This window comes from Staurois parvus, unplaced genomic scaffold (genome assembly GCF_062004578.1).
Source record: "Staurois parvus isolate SC_StPar_1 unplaced genomic scaffold, SC_StPar_1.0 ptg000165l, whole genome shotgun sequence".
In the NCBI taxonomy this organism is placed as follows: domain Eukaryota; kingdom Metazoa; phylum Chordata; class Amphibia; order Anura; family Ranidae; genus Staurois; species Staurois parvus.
In genome coordinates this window covers 5,734,942-5,754,003 of record NW_028317961.1, presented here as the reverse complement: position 1 = coordinate 5,754,003, position 19,062 = coordinate 5,734,942, and the positions used below count along the sequence as shown (strand labels likewise).

The 19,062-nt window shown below is 37.9% G+C and overlaps 1 protein-coding gene across 1 annotated transcript in view; it reads right to left on the bottom strand.

Annotated features, from left to right (window-relative positions):
- LOC149462850 (ectonucleotide pyrophosphatase/phosphodiesterase family member 1-like) overlaps positions 1–19,062 on the bottom strand; it is a 177,093-nt gene that overhangs the window by 54,450 nt on the left and 103,581 nt on the right. The window contains exons 10-13 of the mRNA XM_089676175.1: positions 16,486–16,551; positions 13,221–13,293; positions 6,279–6,387; positions 890–1,021 (exon numbers count right to left, since the gene is read on the bottom strand). Of these exons, the coding sequence (XP_089532301.1) occupies positions 890–1,021; positions 6,279–6,387; positions 13,221–13,293; positions 16,486–16,551 (380 nt within the window). The remainder of the gene's footprint in view (positions 1–889; positions 1,022–6,278; positions 6,388–13,220; positions 13,294–16,485; positions 16,552–19,062) is intronic.

The following is a 19,062-nucleotide window of genomic DNA, read 5'->3' as shown; positions in this document are numbered from 1 at the left end:
GGGACTGCAGAGCAATAGGTCTTGATCGTAAGGAGGTGAATCTGAGCTTTGCAGAGAAACTGCTGCTACTCCACAGAAAGCAAAATTCCTACCCTGCAGTGGCTGGTAGAGGACAAGCTAATCTACTCAGGCTGCAGTTGATTTAGAGAGTAAACAAACTTTAAAGCACTGAATACCTTTGGTTTTAATGCACTTTGGATGCGTTTAATGGTTTCAAATTGAGAATTCAATTGAGCATTAGGCTCTATATGAAGTAAAATATGGCAGATAGAGTATGAGTGGCTATCCATAGCAATTGGGGTTACATAGCAGATTAATGGCATGGTGTATGTGGTCTGTTTTTTATTAGAAGACACTTGATACACAGGGCTTAGACAAGCTGTGAATGCCGGAACCCACAGCTAGCCCAAAGAAAGTAAGGAACCTGAAGTGAAGCATCCCTACTGTGTATGGCATTTAAAACACGATAAGTTTGCACCCAGCTGAGCTTTAACAATGTTTCAGGCATTTTTAAATGAAATTTCATTGACTTACGCTGCTTGATTGCACTATATTTCTCTACATTAAAATTCCATAGAACATTCAAGGAAAGTGTAAAACTCTGTATTTTGTTTTCCATGCCACAACAGGATCAACCATGTTGTGGCGATAAAACCTTTGAGAACCTGCCTATAAATGTTTAACTCATTATCAGTACAGCTGCATTAATCAAGTAGCAAAATATGACCAACACAAAAGACACAATAAAAGTTGATATTTAGCTCTCATTACTTCCATTGTACAGCCCAGCTGGCTAACATATTTATTTACTTAAGCCAGTAATTATACCATTCACTAGAACAAATAAAGCAGCCCTGATAACAGCAGGTATAATATGACAAGTACATACAAGAGAAATACTCATCTGGTACTCGAGTGGGTCTCAAACGTGCTGCTGGCCCATATACCACAACATAATCTTCAGAGGTAGTTATGTATGATGACAGATATGCTATATTTTCACAGCGCGATTCCTCCATGCCTGAAATCGATTCCGCCAAACATAATTAACCAGAACATGAAGTAAAACAAAAAAAGATGACTTACATAAAAGCACTCTTAAGTAGAACTAAGACATACAGTAAACTGCACTTTGCATTTTTAATGCCATTAGCCAGAGTTTGAGGGAATTAAGAGCCTTTGAATTATTTCAAATACCGGGAAAAGGTTAGGGCACTACTATAAAATGGGTAGAAATGCCAAAAAAAATATATAGCCACACATCATATGCAAAAAAGTCTGATTGCATAGATTAAATGTATGGGTTTTTCTACTTTTGCTTTTCACTGGTATAACTTTTATTTTCTACTTGACAGATAGCTGGCATATACAAGAATACTGTACATGTAAGAACAGTTTAAAGTGCAAGTGTTAGTTTATTATTTTCTATATTTGTACCTTTACCAGTCATCTTTGGGTCCATGCACATTAGTGGCAGAAAACAATGTCAGAACATCTGTCAGCATGCTAACAACCAAGTACACTGCTCAAAAAAAATGAAAGGAACACTTTGAAAATGCATCAGATCTCAATGGGGAAAAATATCATGCTGCATATATATACTGATATGGACTGGGTAATGTGTTAGGAGCGTAAGGATGCCCCATCGTTTGATGGAAATGAAAATTATCAACCTACAGAAAACTGAATTGAAAGACACCCCAAGAATCAAAGTGAAAAAAGTATGTAGCAGGCTAGTCCATTTTGCTGAAGTTTAATTGCAGCAACTCAAAATGGTACTCATTAGTTTGTATGGCCCCCACATGCTTGTATGCATGCCTGACAATGTTGGGGCATGCTCCTAATGAGACGATGTTAGTGTCCTGGGGTATTTCCTCCCAGATCTGGACCAGGACATCGCTGAGCTCCTGGACAGTCTAAGGTGCAACCTGGTGATGTCGGATGGACCGAAACATGATATCCTAGAGGTGTTCTATTGGATTTAGGTCAGACAAGCGTGGGGGCCATTCAATGGTATCAATTCCTTTTACTCTCCAGGAACTGCCTGCATACTCTCGACATGAGGCCGGGCATTGTCATGCACCAGGAGGAACCAAGGACCCAGTGCACCAATGTAGGGTCTGACAATGGGTCCAAGGATTTCATCCCGATTCCTAATGGCAGTCGGGGTACCATTGTCCAGCCTGCAGAGGTCTGTGTGTCCCTCTATGGATATGTCTCCCCAGACCATCAATGACCCACCACCAAAAACGGTCAAGCAGAATGATGGTTACAGGCAGCATAATGTTCTCCATGGCTTCTCCAGACCCTTTCATGTTTGTCACATGTGCTCAGGGTGAACCTGCTGCCATCTGTGAAAAGCACAGGGCGCCAGTGGTGGACATACCAATTCTGGTGTCTAATGGTGAGTGCCAATTGAGCTCTATTGTGCTGGGCAGTGAGCACAGGGCCCACAAGAGGATGTAGGGCCCTCAGGCCACCATCATGAAGTCTGTTTCTGATTGTTTGGTCAGAGACATTCACACCAGTGGCCTGCTGGAGGTCATTTTGTCAGGCTCTGGCAGTGCTCACCAACAAAGAAATTTGTGAAAAGAGATTCACAAGAAAGCGGCTACATTATGGACAGAATGCGATACTCTGAAAAATTTCCAAAAAATTATGCTTTATTAAACATTAATGATTGACAATAGGGCAATCACCCTGGTTTACCATCACCTCAGTATGAGACAATACACACAGACCTAAAACCATTTAAAATCACACTAAGACCGGTTTGGTCACACCAAGACCATTTTCACATGCCATGAGTCATGCAAAGCTGTACAGGCGCCATGGAGAGAATGGAACCCGCGAGATGTCGGCTGATGTAAGCGGTTGTTCCCTGGATCAACACGGCAGTACATGTGAAGGACATTTCCATTATTTACTACCCGTGGCACAGGTGGTGAGTAGATTGTTACAAGAATAACGAAGAAGGCTTCTTGTTACCTAATATATACATCAGAGTGAAAGTACCCAGATTGACTGTCCTTATATTATTTGTCTTATTTCAGGATGGGGACATTATGCATTACCTAGATGCAAGGCATACAGCATATATTGCAACAAACGGAAGACCCATTGGGCCTCATTCTATCATGTATATTAAAGTGGTTTATAGTCCACATGCTGTGGTGAAGAAACCATATAAAGCAGGGCTCTGCTATCTACATCTATTATTCCATCAAGACATCAACAGGGATTCTTTCATCTATAAGAATTTTTGCAACTATTTGTAGATGGGCCCCAACCACGTGCCTCTATTGGGTTGTACTGCATGAATCTATATTCATATTATTGGGGTATATCCCCCCTTCTTATGCAATTTTTTACCCATATTGCCTTGAATAGGCTAAGGGTTATGTTTCTCTCTACGTGGCAACTGTATTAGCTATTATGCATAGCATGTGATAATTACATTATATATACCTTGGTACAATTTTTTGAAAAACCTCCTTCAGGGAGTGTAACCAATGTGCGGTGCTGCAAATGCTCTAGACAAAGTTTGTCACTGCCTCTGCAGCACATATATATCCAGACCGGTCTTGGTGTGATTTTAAATGGTTTTAGGTCTGTGTGTATTGTCTCATACTGAGGTGATGGTAAACCAGGGTGATTGCCCTATTGTCAATCATTAATGTTTAATAAAGCATAATTTTTTGGAAATTTTTCCAAGTATCGCATTCTGTCCATAATGTAGCCGCTTTCTTGTGAATCTCTTTTCACAAATTTCTTTGTTGGTCTGCATATTTTTTGGCTACTGGATGGAAGCCATATATTGGGTGATACAGTAATATATATTTGAACCTCTAAACTTTATTCTTTATTATCTGGCAGTGCTCAGCCTGTTCCTCCTTGCACAAAGGAGAAGATACTGGTCCTGCTGATGTGTTAAGGACCTTCTATGGCCCTGTCCAGCTCTCCTAGAGTAACTGCCTGTCTCCTAGAATCTCCTCCATACTCTTGGGACTGTGCTGGGAGACACAGCAAACCTTCCGGCATTGGCACGTATTCATGTGCTAGCCTGGAGGAGTTGGGCTGCCTGTGCAAACTCTGTAGGGTCCAGGTATCACCTCATGTTACCAGTAGTGACACTGACCCTAGCCAAATGCAAAACTAGTGACAGTCAGAAAAGATGAGTAGGTGAAAACATTTCAGTGGCCTCCACCTGTAAAATCATTCCTGTTTTGAGAGTTGTCTCATTGTTGCCCGTCTATTGGACTTGCTATTAATTACATTAACACCAAAGCAGCTTAAACTGATGAACAACCCCCTCTGCTACTTAAATGACCAGATCAATATCCTAGGAGTTTAATCGACTTGATGTTATACTTTGATTAAAAAGTGTTCCTTTAATTTTTTTGAGCAGTGTATATTGAGAGGAGAATCTCTACCTATGCAAGGAAGCTGATTGCTGGATTAGGATCCCTAATTCCATATACTTGGTTGTACCTATTAGTCACTACCATTCACATAAATGTCCACACATTTTTCCATTGAATGAAAAATACTACACTACCTCTTCCAACACTTGCTTGCTAAGATAGTATAATGGGTGTGAGGGTTCGGAATTTACATTAAGGTTCTGAGATTTGAAATGCGGAAAATTTCTGAAGAGGTTGGGATTGTGATTTAAAGGGCAGATCACCACATATGGGAACCTATCCACCTTGTGTTTGAGTATCTTACGAACAAACATCTGCTGCTGTATTAGAAGGAGAGATACCAAGTAGGAGCCCCAAATAAGGGGAAAGGCATTTAAGACCTGAAAATATACTGGTCCAATTTTGGAGGTGAGCACAGTGGTGAATGGTGGTGGGTATCACCACACATGTTTTTGCAGAGGATCACAAGAGGTGGAATGCAGTGCAATATACCCTTTCACATAAGCATAGCTGCTGTCGAAAGAACCAAGGAGGAACCAGTTTACATTCTCAGACCATAGCCTTGCCAAACTGTAATGCGGCTCTGGTAAACAGATTAAATGCTCTGTACATAGGCAAACCCATTTCCACTGAGCTTTACTGCATCCACAAAGGACCGTGTGCCTAACCAATCATATTCTGATTTAAATGAGGAACAAAGATAGAAGATTGAATAGAGAGAAGCAGGGCAAGCTAACAGAACAACATGGACTTCAGTGCTACTCCTGTGAAATTTGAGGATGAATTGCTTCACAGTACCTGCAGCTACAGATGTCAATGACGTATTGTTTATAACGCATTTAATGCTTGCTAGAAATGTGTTCTGTAGAGACTTTATTATCCATATCCTGGAGACAGATTTACTTTTAAAAGAAGCTTAAGCCAATCAAGGTATGCACCAAGGCTCATTAAGGGAGAGTAAGCTTGGTTATGCTTCTTAGTGTCCACAACTTGCCACTTAAGGTGGAACTACACTGTATCTGAGCACCAAAAATTAAAAGCATCTAATTAATTTTAATATTCAAAGCAAACTCCCCCATCCATCCATCCATGTATCCTTGCTTTAATTTGCTGAGAAGTCACTTTGAAGAACAACCCCCTAGCATTTCTGTCCGTGGCCATCTTAAGTAAGGGCAGATGATACATATAGCAAATTACTTCCTGGAATCCATCTGCCCTTACAGACACACATACAGGCAAGAGGGTTTGCTTAGCTGAAAAAGCCCTCCTCCCCTCTTCCTCTCCTGAAGACTCCTGGGATGTATGACATAATTTGCCTAGGCATGGAAACTAGGAAGTAACTTAAGAAATATAAAACAAAACTGTTTAAAACAAGTAAATAAAATATACTTTCCTATCTATTTACTAAAGCTGCATAAGGATTAAAAATAGTCAATGTTGATTGACAGAGTGAAGTTCCACTTTAATTATAATTAATATAATTACATAGCTATTATATCATTTTACTGGTTGTACAAGCATTGGAAACAAAGTGGGGTTCCTGGAATGTAGAAGGCCCAAGAGTTTTAGGGAGAGAAAAAGAACCAGCAGCAATAGATGAAACACAAACCGCAATAAGTGTAGGGAATTAGCAGTATGATGTTGAAATGTTTTAACATAAATCCCAGCAGAAAAAGGCACACATGAGTATAAAGCTCCAGCAAAAAACTAGATGCCTAACTGTATTCCAAGGTTTAATTTCTCATTTATGACCCATTTTAAGTATTTTTGTGTTCTTGCAGAAGTTTTATTAAATATGACATGGGTAACAAGGCATGCACATTCATCTGAAAAAGAGCCATCAACCAATCTTACCATGGTCTGAAAGAAGCAGAAGATTTACACATTTGTCCAGATGCATTTGTTTAAGTCCATCCATCAACATTCCAACAATACTGTCCACCTCCATGAGAGCTTTTATGACCTGTGCAGATGACTGCATGTTATTTTATTAAACAACATCAATTTACTGTATACTTATGCTTACTAAAGTATTGCCTTCTAAAAAAAAAAAATCTCTAACTTGTCATATTGAAGTCTAACTAAAATTTTGTAATATAATTCTTCATTGTGTTCTTGCAGTAGTATCCTTGTTAGATATTGTCATGATTGCACCATGCCGATATGCAACCTTGAATTAACAATTGATAAGTGTCAGTAGTCTGGGATTTCCCTGCCATGTGTGTTAGTTTCAGTTTGTACTTCTTTGGCTTTTTGTTTCTCTCTTACTTAAAATAAATTATGAGTAGTGCCAAAAGGTACGTTATTGCTACTTCTATGGATGTTTAGCTCCAATTCACTGCCATTCCGCACTCAGTCGCTGTGAAAGAAGCCCTCTGCCGAGAACAGCAATGACCAACTGGTGGCCTGCAAGCCACATAAAGAAGGCATCTCAGGCCCCTTGCAGTCTGTGGCCGGAACGTGGACAGTCCCTGTGGACACAACACAAATTGGCAATGGAGCGCAGAGTGTGTCAATAATCTATGTGTTACAACACCCGTCTGATTCCAGTGGATATTGCTGACACTAAGGCCCCATGTACACCGGATACTTTTGAACAGTGGAAACTGACTGCTGGAAAACGTAGGTTAAAAAAAAAGTCTGTTTAGCCGAGTTTGCATAACACGTTTAGAAGCGTTTATGTGCGGTTGCATTTAGATGCGTTTTTTAAAGATAAGCACAGGAGAACTTCCCAAATGCCCAGAATGCACTGAAAAGTGGTAAATGATTAACTATTTCAGACTGTTTCAGAGAAATACAGAGAGTAGAGCAGAGACAGCAGTATGTGTTGAAATTAGCTTAGGTGTGAGTTGCTCATTAGCATTTGTTTTGTTTCAAAGGGTGGGAGAGGTGTCTGGTAGAGTGAGCCATCAAGGCCACATGGCAAGGGGTCTTCATGAGGAATTTGAGGTGTGAATGGTCATTAACATATCTTTTGTTTCCAAGGGTGGGAGAGGTCTGAGGTGTGAATTGGTCATTAAAATGTGTGACAAGCTTGGCAGGAACATCCTGTGTTTTGTCTATTTGAGTACATTGAAAACGCTCTGCATGAATTTTTCATGATGAAAAAGGCTCTGGACAGCATCGGGAACTGGAAGAGTTAAAAAAAAATTTCAAACACAAACTCTTATAAACGCGATTTACCGCGTTTAGCCGCGTTTACAAGCGTTTTGTGTTTGAAACGCTGATAAAATCAACTGCTGAACGCAAGTTTTCTGCGTTCAAAAAAACAACTGTAAACTCAAATGCCTATATATAACAGTAAACAAAAAAGTGTACATGGACACACAGGAAAACATTAGGGTGAGTTCAGGGGCTGATGAATAAAACGCTGAACAGCTCCTAAACGTGAGTTTATCAGCTGCAGTGTACATGAGCCCTAACACCACGGAAGGGTGAAACTGACATCGGTAAATGGGGTTTATTATTGCTAACACTGACACTAATAAAGAAGTTTTATTATTGCTGCGTTTCCCTTGAGATAGTCACAGATTGGCAAAGCGCGTCAGCTGTGAGATCAATCAGTGTTCATCAGTGGGAGAGAGCTTGAGTGTGGGAGACAGGTAGGTGCACACAAGTGTTGTATACAGGGCTGGCCACTTACTACACTGTCAGAGGTATACATCATGATTAGAGATGAGCGAATTATTCAAAAATTCGATTCGGCTGATTCGCCGAATTTGCGGGAGAAATTCGATTCGATGCGAATTTATTTGCCGCGAATTTAACTTATTTAAAGGGTTTCTAGGCTTCAGAGAGCCTTTATATTAGTGCAGAACACTGTACCTTTAATTTAAATGCCCTTGGAGTCTGCTGGGGAAGAGAAATAATACTGTCAGTCAGTATGACATGCAGATGAGTGCCGTCGATCTTAGAATCACCGCACACTTCACCCATTTGGGCAGTCACGGGGCACGACAAAGAAGAAGAAGAAGAATGAAAAGAAAAAGAAGAAGAATGAAAAGAAGAATGAAAAGAAGAAGAAGAAGAAGAATGAAAAGAAGAGGAAGAAGAATGAAAAGAAGAATGAAAAGAAGAAGAATGAAAAGAAGAAGAAGAATGAAAAGAAGAAGAAGAAGAATGAAAAGAAGAATGAGAAGAAGAATGAAAAGAAGAATTAAAAGAAGAATGAGAAGAATGAAAAGAAGAATGAAAAGAAGAAGAAGAATGAAAAAAAGAAGAAGAAGAATGAAAAGATGAATGAAAAGAAGAAGAAGAATGAAAAGAAGAAGAAGAAGAATGAAAAGAAGAATGAGAAGAAGAATGAAAAGAAGAATGAGAAGAATGAAAAGAAGAATGAAAAGAAGAAGAAGAAGAATGAAAAGAAGAAGAAGAATGAAAAGAAGAATGAAAAGAAGAAGAAGAATGAAAAGAAGAAGAATGAAAAGAAGAATGAAAAGAAGAAGAATGAAAAGAAGAATGAAAAGAAGAAGAAGAAGAATGAAAAGAAGAAGAATGAAAAGAAGAATGAGAAGAAGAATGAAAAGAAGAATGAAAAGAAGAATGAGAAGAATGAAAAGAAGAATGAAAAGAAGAATGAAAAGAAGAAGAAGAAGAATGAAAAGAAGAAGAAGAAGAATGAAAAGAAGAATGAAAAGAAGAAGAAGAAGAATGAAAAGAAGAAGAAGAAGAATGAAAAGAAGAAGAAGAAGAATGAAAAGAAGAATGAAAAGAAGAAGAAGAAGAATGAAAAGAAGAAGAAGAAGAATGAAAAGAATGAAAAGAAGAAGAAGAATGAAAAGAAGAATGAAAAGAAGAAGAAGAAGAATGAAAAGAAGAATGAAAAGAAGAAGAAGAAGAATGAAAAGAAGAAGAAGAAGAATGAAAAGAAGAATGAAAAGAAGAAGAAGAAGAATGAAAAGAAGAAGAAGAAGAATGAAAAGAAGAATGAAAAGAAGAAGAAGAAGAATGAAAAGAAGAAGAAGAAGAATGAAAAGAAGAATGAGAAGAAGAATGAAAAGAAGAATGAAAAGAAGAATGAGAAGAATGAAAAGAAGAATGAAAAGAAGAAGAAGAAGAATGAAAAGAAGAAGAAGAAGAATGAAAAGAAGAATGAAAAGAAGAAGAAGAAGAATGAAAAGAAGAATGAAAAGAAGAAGAAGAAGAATGAAAAGAAGAAGAATGAAAAGAAGAAGAAGAATGAAAAGAAGAAGAAGAAGAATGAAAAGAAGAATGAAAAGAAGAAGAAGAAGAATGAAAAGAAGAAGAAGAAGAAGAATGAAAAGAATGAAAAGAAGAAGAATGAAAAGAAGAATGAAAAGAAGAAGAAGAAGAATGAAAAGAAGAATGAAAAGAAGAAGAAGAAGAATGAAAAGAAGAAGAAGAAGAATGAAAAGAAGAATGAAAAGAAGAAGAAGAAGAATGAAAAGAAGAAGAAGAAGAATGAAAAGAAGAATGAAAAGAAGAAGAATGAAAAGAAGAAGAAGAAGAATGAAAAGAAGAATGAGAAGAAGAATGAAAAGAAGAATGAAAAGAAGAATGAGAAGAATGAAAAGAAGAATGAAAAGAAGAAGAAGAAGAATGAAAAGAAGAATGAAAAGAAGAAGAAGAAGAATGAAAAGATGAAGAAGAAGAATGAAAAGAAGAATGAAAAGAAGAAGAAGAAGAATGAAAAGAAGAAGAAGAAGAATGAAAAGAAGAATGAAAAGAAGAAGTAGAAGAATGAAAAGAAGAAGAAAAATGAAAAGAAGAATGAAAAGAAGAAGAAGAAGAAGAATGAAAAGAAGAAGAAGAATGAAAAGAAGAAGAATTCCAGTACAACAAAAAGTGTATCTGCAGAGAGCTCCGCTATTTCTGACAGTTCTCTGACAGTTCTGACAGTTCATTTACAGCGGTTGAAACATTGTATCTATTTATTTCCGAATAAAAACATCTGTATCCTAAATGGAAACAAATAGATACAATGTTTCAACCGCTGTAAATGAACTGTCAGAACTGTCAGAGAACTGTCAGAAATAGCGGAGCTCTCTGCAGTGACACTTTTGCCGGCTGATCGGGGAAAATTCAATTCGTGCATCCGAAGTTTGCTAAAATTCGGATTCGATGCGAATCGAATTTTTCCTAATATTCGAAACGAATTCCACTTCGCCAAGTTCGATTCGCTCATCTCTAATCATGATCCTGAGACCACACAGCTGCTTTTTATTAGAGCCAGTCTGCTTCTATGTTTATAAGTGCAATTTGACTTTCAATAAAGCTTTTTAAAGATGTTATTACCCTATGTGAGTTTCCACTATGTCTCCTCTGCTTGCCGCTGTTATAGCTCATGGGTCATGTCAGTCTGAAAACTGCAGCAGGATGATTAGGAAGGATCTGATCACAGAGTATCCATTTGTGATACAAGCGCAATATGCCAGTCTTGTAAAAGAAAGGCACTGTGAGCGAGTTTCCAATCTTAAGTGAAGATACTCACAGCATCTGGATGAAGTTTCACATATGAAATACATTGGAGAACCTTGGCGCAACATTTGTTCTCTTTGGTATGATTGATTTCTGAACTTCATTTTTTTTACACTATAGTTATTACATTTTGCTATATACCCACATGGAAGAAAAATATATTTGAAATATATTTTAAAAATATTCTTCCCAAATATATTGCCATATATTTGAAATGCAACAATCTTGGCCATATATTCTAAATATATTAAGAAAAAAAACAAATATATATATATATATATATATATATATATATATACTGTATATATATATACATATACACACACACACATATATACATATATATATATATATGTATATATATATATATATATATATATATACACACACATATATACATACACACACACACTGCATGTTTAAATGTGTTTTTATTACAAAACATATGAAAAATATTTAAAAAAATACATTTCAAATATACTGTATGTCTTTAAAATACAAATCTACATTTTTGGAATAGATTTACAAATCTATGTAAAAATATATGTTAAAATTACTTTTTTATATGTTAAAAAAATCTGAAGAATATATTTAAAAAAAATATTCTTCAGATTTTTTTTTAACAGATTATAAAGTAATTTTAACATATATTTTTATATATTTGTAAATGCATTCCAAAAATGTAGATTTGTATTTTTACAGACATACAGTATATTTGAAATGTATTTTTAAAAATATTTTTCATATATTTTGTAATAAAAATGCATTTCAACATGTAGTATATATATATATATATATATACAGTATATATTTAAATATATTTTGAAATATATTGACTGTGGCCAAAATTGTAGCATTCCAAATGTATGGCAATATATTTGGGAAGAATATTTTTTAAATATATTTCAAATATATTTTTCTTCCATATGGGTAATTTGGTACTATTGCTTAGGCCACATAACCCCTTTATGCCAGCCTTACACAAATGTGCGGCCTCCCGGCGTCTGGACCAAGACGCCGAGCGGCCGCACATTTGCGTTCAATATACAAAATACATATGTGCTGAGAGCGCGCGTCACATGATCCCTAAACCCCGCCCCGCCCTCCCCGCCTCCCAGCTTCTGAAACTCTTAAAGGGCCGGGAGGCGCTGGCATGAAGGGGTTAAAGTATAAGTTCATCTTTTAACAAAAAATAATAAATGCACATTTTTTTGCAACTAAAAGATGTGCATTTATTATTTTTTGCTTGTGAAGCCTCTAAAGCATTTCACCAGCGATCAGCAGATCTCTAGTGCCATGCAGGTCTCCCCCTGACCTATCAGTGTATCTGCTTGCTCATACATCCTGTACGGGCAAGCAGATACTTACTGACAGGAAGGCTCAATGAACTACCACAGCGCCGTGGTAGTTCATTGAAAACTACAAGCCGAGAGCCACAAAGGACACTGTGAATAAGTGACGCTAGCTGTCATAACGGGGATCAGGGGTGCGGGACCCGGTCCGATTGTAACATGTTACATCCTGAATACTTATGAACTTATCCTTTAACAGGATATTAGCAAATGAATTATGTTTTGCTTATAATCAGTGCTATGTTCACTTTGGAGGATTGAGAGCATTTGAGTTGATTTATTATCTAGTTTTTACTGTAATAGGGGTGCATTACTAGCAATATACTTCTTTTTTCTCTTTTAATTAAGGTGTATAAATACAGCAGGTTTCTTATGGGTGGTTCAGTCTTTAGTGTGGAGAAGGGATTCATTGTATAACATTTAATACATAGTTGCACCATTTTAAATGTAAGAACAGACTTCAGGTTCAAATATTAGAGGTTTGACAAAAACAGAGTAGTATACTCTAAATTAAACTCGATATAAACCTGGGCTATTCAAACTGAGCCCTTGATGAAAAAAATGCAAATGGAGCAAAAACCTTGCATCAAAATAATAAAAAGATCTAGAAATATTGGCAGCTGAATTTTTGTGCAAAACCTGGACTTTTCTTAAAGTAAAGGGAAAGTATGGCCTCTATCCCATATACAGTACCTGCAGGGTCTCCCTTTTGGTCACTGAGGCCCCCCATGGCATTCTGATAGATAGCCAAGGATATGGGAGGGGGATTGTCAATGTTTAAAAGACAAGTCAAGATTCGCAAACTATTGGAACATAAATCCAGACTCTGAATCTGATTGTTTTGTCCTGCATGGTTCACTGAACTCAACCCTTTAATTTCATTATGATTGGCGCATTATGTTTTTTTAATCATGAATTTAGTCTGAATTACCCAGGTCTGTGATGAGTCTACATTAACAATTCTACTAACACTAAGGTAAGCAAAGTAATGAGGTGTTTTACTTACTGCACTGCTGACCGGACTGTGTTTGTGTCCTGAGGAGTCTGGTTCTTCTAAATACAGAGTGTAAAAGTGTGGTCTAAATCAAACAGTGCCAAGAATGACACACACTTGTCAATTAATCTGAATTAAAAAGCAATATTCAGCTAAAATCAAAGATCAGACTGAGTAGAGAAAACGTTTCCAAGCCATCAATACGTCAGAGATATTTTTTTAGGAGCACTTTTAATACTGGACTCCAGGCAAAAGTTATTTTTAAAATTTTGGTTAGAGTGGGGCAGGTTGGAACATTTACCAGGTTTTCATTGCTGTCTTTGTTTCCCACTAAGTAGATTTCCACTCACTTCCCTAACAGGAAGAAAGAAGAAATGATTGCAGATGGGACACTGATAGCAAAAAAACAAAAACCTGTCAAGTGTTCCCACTCTATCCATAACTAAAATAAAACACTTGACTGGTGATCCATTTAAACTCATAAGAAAAAGAGAAATTGCATTTCCTTTTCTGACTGTTTCAAACAAGTCAAACCTAAAATCTAATCAGCTGCTACAGGTAACAGTGGAGGAGATTTACTAAAACTGGAGCACTCAGAATCTGGTGCAGTTGTGCACTGTAACCAATCAGCTTCTAACATCAGCTTGTTCAGTTTAGCTTTGTCAGTAAAACCTAGAAGCTGATTGGTTACTAAGCACAACTGCACCAGATTCTGTGTTTATTAAATCTCCCCAGTGTGTCATTGCACTCTTAGTCCTCATGTACACGGGGCATTTTGATAACGCTGGTAACGTAAGCGGTGTAAAGTCACTTTAACCACTTCCAGTTCGGACACTTTTACCCCCTTCCTGTCCAGGCCAATTTTCAGCTTTCAGCGCTGTCACACTTTGAATGACAATTGCGCGGTCATGCAACACTGTACCTATATGACTTTTTTAGCATTTTGTTGAGACAGATAAAGCATTATTTTGGTGGTATTTATTCACCACTGGGATTTTTTTTTTTTTTTGCTATGTAAATGAAAAAGTCCAAACATTTTGAAAAAAGTGTTTTTCCTATAAAATTTTGCAAATAAATCATATTTCATCATAAATCTTGGCCAAAATGTATTCCGTTATCTTTTTAGTAAAAATAAAATCCCAAATTAGTTTATAACCAAAAATTATAATTTTTAAACTTTTTTTTTACATTTTTCTTTTATTTTTTTATATTATTATTTATGTTTTTTTGTAACATACTGTCACCCTAGCAGTACAGTGTCACCATGGTGACACTGTACTACTTGTGGGGGGTGATGAAGATTTTTTTTTTTACACTGATTGCTTTTACACCCATAAAGGCTGTAAAAGCAATCATTTCTCCTTTTCTCTGGATGCATTCTTGCAGCCATTGAGAACTACTGTGTGAGCTGTGTTTGGTCACAGCTTGTCACATGGTACAAGGCTGTTGTGAATAGCCTTGTACCATGTGACCTCTGTGATCATTCACAGATTTCACACATAGTAAGCAATGATGTCAGAAGTGATATCTTGCTTACTTCTCTGCATGTGATCACTGATTGGTGAATTTTTTTAGCTGGAAAAAAACGCCCAGAACTAGTGGGTTTCTAGAGGAGTTTAGCTGTAAAAACATGGTAAAACACTGAAAAATGTTGTAAAATGTGGCAAACTGGCATTTTTTTATCGTTTTTTTGAGCAAACAATTAATTATTGCTTTTCAGTTAAAAAAAAGCTAAAAAACGCAAATACTAATCCAAAAATTCTAAAAAAATACTGAAAAACTTGCGTTTTTTACGTGACTTTACATAGCTAACGCTACCAGCGTTATTAAAATGCCTACTGTGCATAGAGCCTAAGGGGTTAAGTCCAATGAAGTGCATGGCACCACATAGATTTATCTCTTTTATTTGCAAAATTTAAATTTTTACTGAGCATCGGAAGCATAGTGCCAGGACAGGGGCGGACTGACCATTTGGAAACTCGGGCACTGCCTGAGGGCCCGGGGTAAGTAAGGGGCCCCATGAGATGCCCCTGGTACCTTTTTCATAGGCTTTTTTGAGTTTGGGCAAAGACACAGGGACCCCATGATCCCCTATTGCCCGGGGGCCCCATGAGTTGTCATGCCGCCCCTGTGCCGGGATTTGCATGCCACTGCTCTGCCCATCCCTTCCATTCCCCCTGCCCAACCACAGTGTGTTTTTTATTATGTGAACTCATTCACATGGTGCAAAGCCTTCTGCTAATTACAGTGGAGGGGAGGGGTGCACAGAGCAGATACTGTATGAGAAAGCAGTGTCTCTCCTGTTTGAATGCCAGAAATATAGAGATAAATGTACACCTAACGCTCAGTAAAACCGTCAGTTGTAAATAAAAGATACATCCATGGGGTAGCATGCACCTTGTTCTACTTAACCCACTGTAATTCAGTAGATTTTAGAAAGTGGCTGAGTTCCTGGAATTCAGCTTTAAAGCTATCATGAAGAAAGTATTAATAACAGACACAATTTCAGATGTAGATACTTCCAAAAGAAAAGTCAAAATGTTTGACTTTTTAGCGAAACAAGGCATATAACTTAGTGTAACTCAGTGGTTTATATTCCCAGAAATACAATGGAAAATATCAAAAAGGATTTACTAAGAATTTTTTTCAAGGAATCTTTTGAGATGACAAGGAAAAGAAGTGAGAATGGCCATGACCATTCCCAAAGTAAACTTTGCATTACAATATAGCATTAAACTAAACACTGAGAGATTCATAGAAGCATATTATTTTATCTAAGTAGTGACCTTTATATGTCTAGATATATTATTCTAGGTTACAGATTCTCTATAGGCCTGATTCACGCTGTTGCGGAGTGTTACTGCACACACGTTAACATCTGTCATTAGTTTTCAAAGGGCTTCCAATGCAAGGCAACAAGATTTTAACAACAGTGCACCTTTTTATCAATGCAGCACACTACTATGCGTTAATGCAATGGTTCAAAAATTCATACGTTGCCATGCACTGCAGTTTTGTACAGTAAAACACACCTTTTAACATGCATTACAAACACTCCGACATGCCAACACAAAGATGTGAAACTGGCCTTGGGGATGTTTGGACAGCAGTTTGGCAATTCTTCAAGAGTATAAAAGAGTTCTAAACTTGGTGGCCTTTAGAATAAATCATACATATAAAACGTCTACAAAAACTCAGTAACAATACACAGTACATTTGAGACATATTTAACATTTTTTGAGGTCCTGTATTCATTATTATTTACTAACTACCTTACCTCTCATGTTCAGGTAGGCTTAGCCATTTAAGGATGGACATGACTCTGTGTTCAAAAGGAACTGATCTGTGGAAGAGAGTCAATGAGTTATATAAATTAGTTATCAAGAACACATTAGCTAGTGTATTCAACACAGACTACAAAGAGTAAATCATTAAATGCACTAACCCACAGAAACCAATTACAATTAAAGTGTATGTAAACCCAGGAAAAAAAATTTAATATATTGCAACTTATCAATCCTTACCAATCATGTTGCGCACCTGTGCCGCCCTTTAGCAGTATTTCTGCTATAGGAAGGATGGGAAGTGGTTAATGCAATTGTGCAACAGTGTGCACTGACCAGTCAGAACCCTCTTGTCCATCTTCACACAGACGCCAAGTTCTATTGAACGTTACACAGCACTGGAGCTTGGAGGCACTGAGCAGAACCCTGGGACGATTTAAATGGATAACTGCTTTTTTTTTTTAAGGACAAAGTTAAGCCAGCCATAGATGGATCACAATTAGAGATGAGCGAATCGAAGTATCCGAAGTGGAATTCGAGTCGAATATCGGAAAAATTTCGATTCGTGCCGAATCCGAAAAACAGCCTAATTCGGACGCGCGAATCGAAATTTTTCCGAAAATGGCGGCTGACATGTGCGGCGACGGAGCGGGGATGTCGGGGAAGGCGCGCAGACAAGGCGCGCTGCCCCATAATGCATTCCTCAACGACATGTGATCGCATCAGCCAATCAGCAGCCAGCCAGCCAGCACTGTGTAATGGTCGAGGTATATATAGCGGCCATTTTGGAAATCTTCATTTGCCTGCAGTCATTGAACAGAGGCAGACCGCTCTGTACTAGGGACAGGGACAGAGTTAGGGCCACAGAAACGAGAATTGGGGACAGAGAGAAGTTACTTAGGGACAGAGAACCATTACTCAGGGACACAGACTTGTTAATGAGGGCCACAGAATCGTTATTTAGGGACAAAGAAACGCTAGTTAGGGCCACAGAATTCATACTCAGGGACAGACAGAATTGTTACTCAGTGCCAGAGAATTGTTACTTAGGGCCACAGAAACGTTATTAGGGCCACAGAATTTTTACTCAGGGACAGACAGAATTGTTACTGAGTGCCAGAGAATTGTTACTCAGGGACAGACAGAATTGTTACTGAGTGCCAGAGAATTCTTACTCAGGGCCACAGAATTCATTCTCAGGGACAGACAGAATTGTTACTCAGGGACAGACAGAATTGTTACTGAGTGCCAGAGAATTGTTACTCAGGGACAGACAGAATTGTTACTGAGTGCCAGAGAATTGTTACTCAGGGACAGACAGAATTGTTACTGAGTGCCAGAGAATTGTTACTCAGGGACAGACAGAATTGTTACTGAGTGCCAGAGAATTGTTACTCTCACAGACACAAAATTGTTACTTGCACAGACACAGAATTGTTACTTGCACAGACACACAATTGTTACTCAGGGCCACAGAATTCATACTCAGGGACAGACAGAATTGTTACTGAGTGCCAGAGAATTCTTACTCAGGGCCACAGAATTCATACTCAGGGACAGACAGAATTGTTACTCAGGGACAGACAGAATTGTTACTGAGTGCCAGAGAATTGTTACTCAGGGACAGACAGAATTGTTACTGAGTGCCAGAGAATTGTTACTCTCACAGACACAAAATTGTTACTTGCACAGACACAGAATTGTTACTTGCACAGACACACAATTGTTACTCAGGGCCACAGAATTCATACTCAGGGACAGACAGAATTGTTACTGAGTGCCAGAGAATTGTTACTCAGGGACAGACAGAATTGTTACTGAGTGCCAGAGAATTCTTACTCAGGGCCACAGAATTCATTCTCAGGGACAGACAGAATTGTTACTCAGGGACAGACAGAATTGTTACTGAGTGCCAGAGAATTGTTACTCAGGGACAGACAGAATTGTTACTGAGTGCCAGAGAATTGTTACTCAGGGACAGACAGAATTGTTACTGAGTGCCAGAGAATTGTTACTCAGGGACAGACAGAATTGTTACTGAGTGCCAGAGAATTGTTACTCTCACAGACACAAAATTGTTACTTGCACAGACACAGAATTGTTACTTGCACAGACACACAATTGTTACTCAGGGCCACAGAATTCATACTCAGGGACAGACAGAATTGTTACTGAGTGCCAGAGAATTCTTACTCAGGGCCACAGAATTCATACTCAGGGACAGACAGAATTGTTACTCAGGGACAGACAGAATTGTTACTGAGTGCCAGAGAATTGTTACTCAGGGACAGACAGAATTGTTACTGAGTGCCAGAGAATTCTTACTCAGGGACAGACAGAATTGTTACTGAGTGCCAGAGAATTGTTACTCTCACAGACACAAAATTGTTACTTGCACAGACACAGAATTGTTACTCGCACAGAGACAGAATTGTTACTCGCACAGAGACAGAATTGTTACTCAGGGCCACAGAATTCATACTCAGGGACAGACAGAATTGTTACTGAGTGCCAGAGAATTGTTACTCAGGGACAGACAGAATTGTTACTGAGTGCCAGAGAATTGTTAC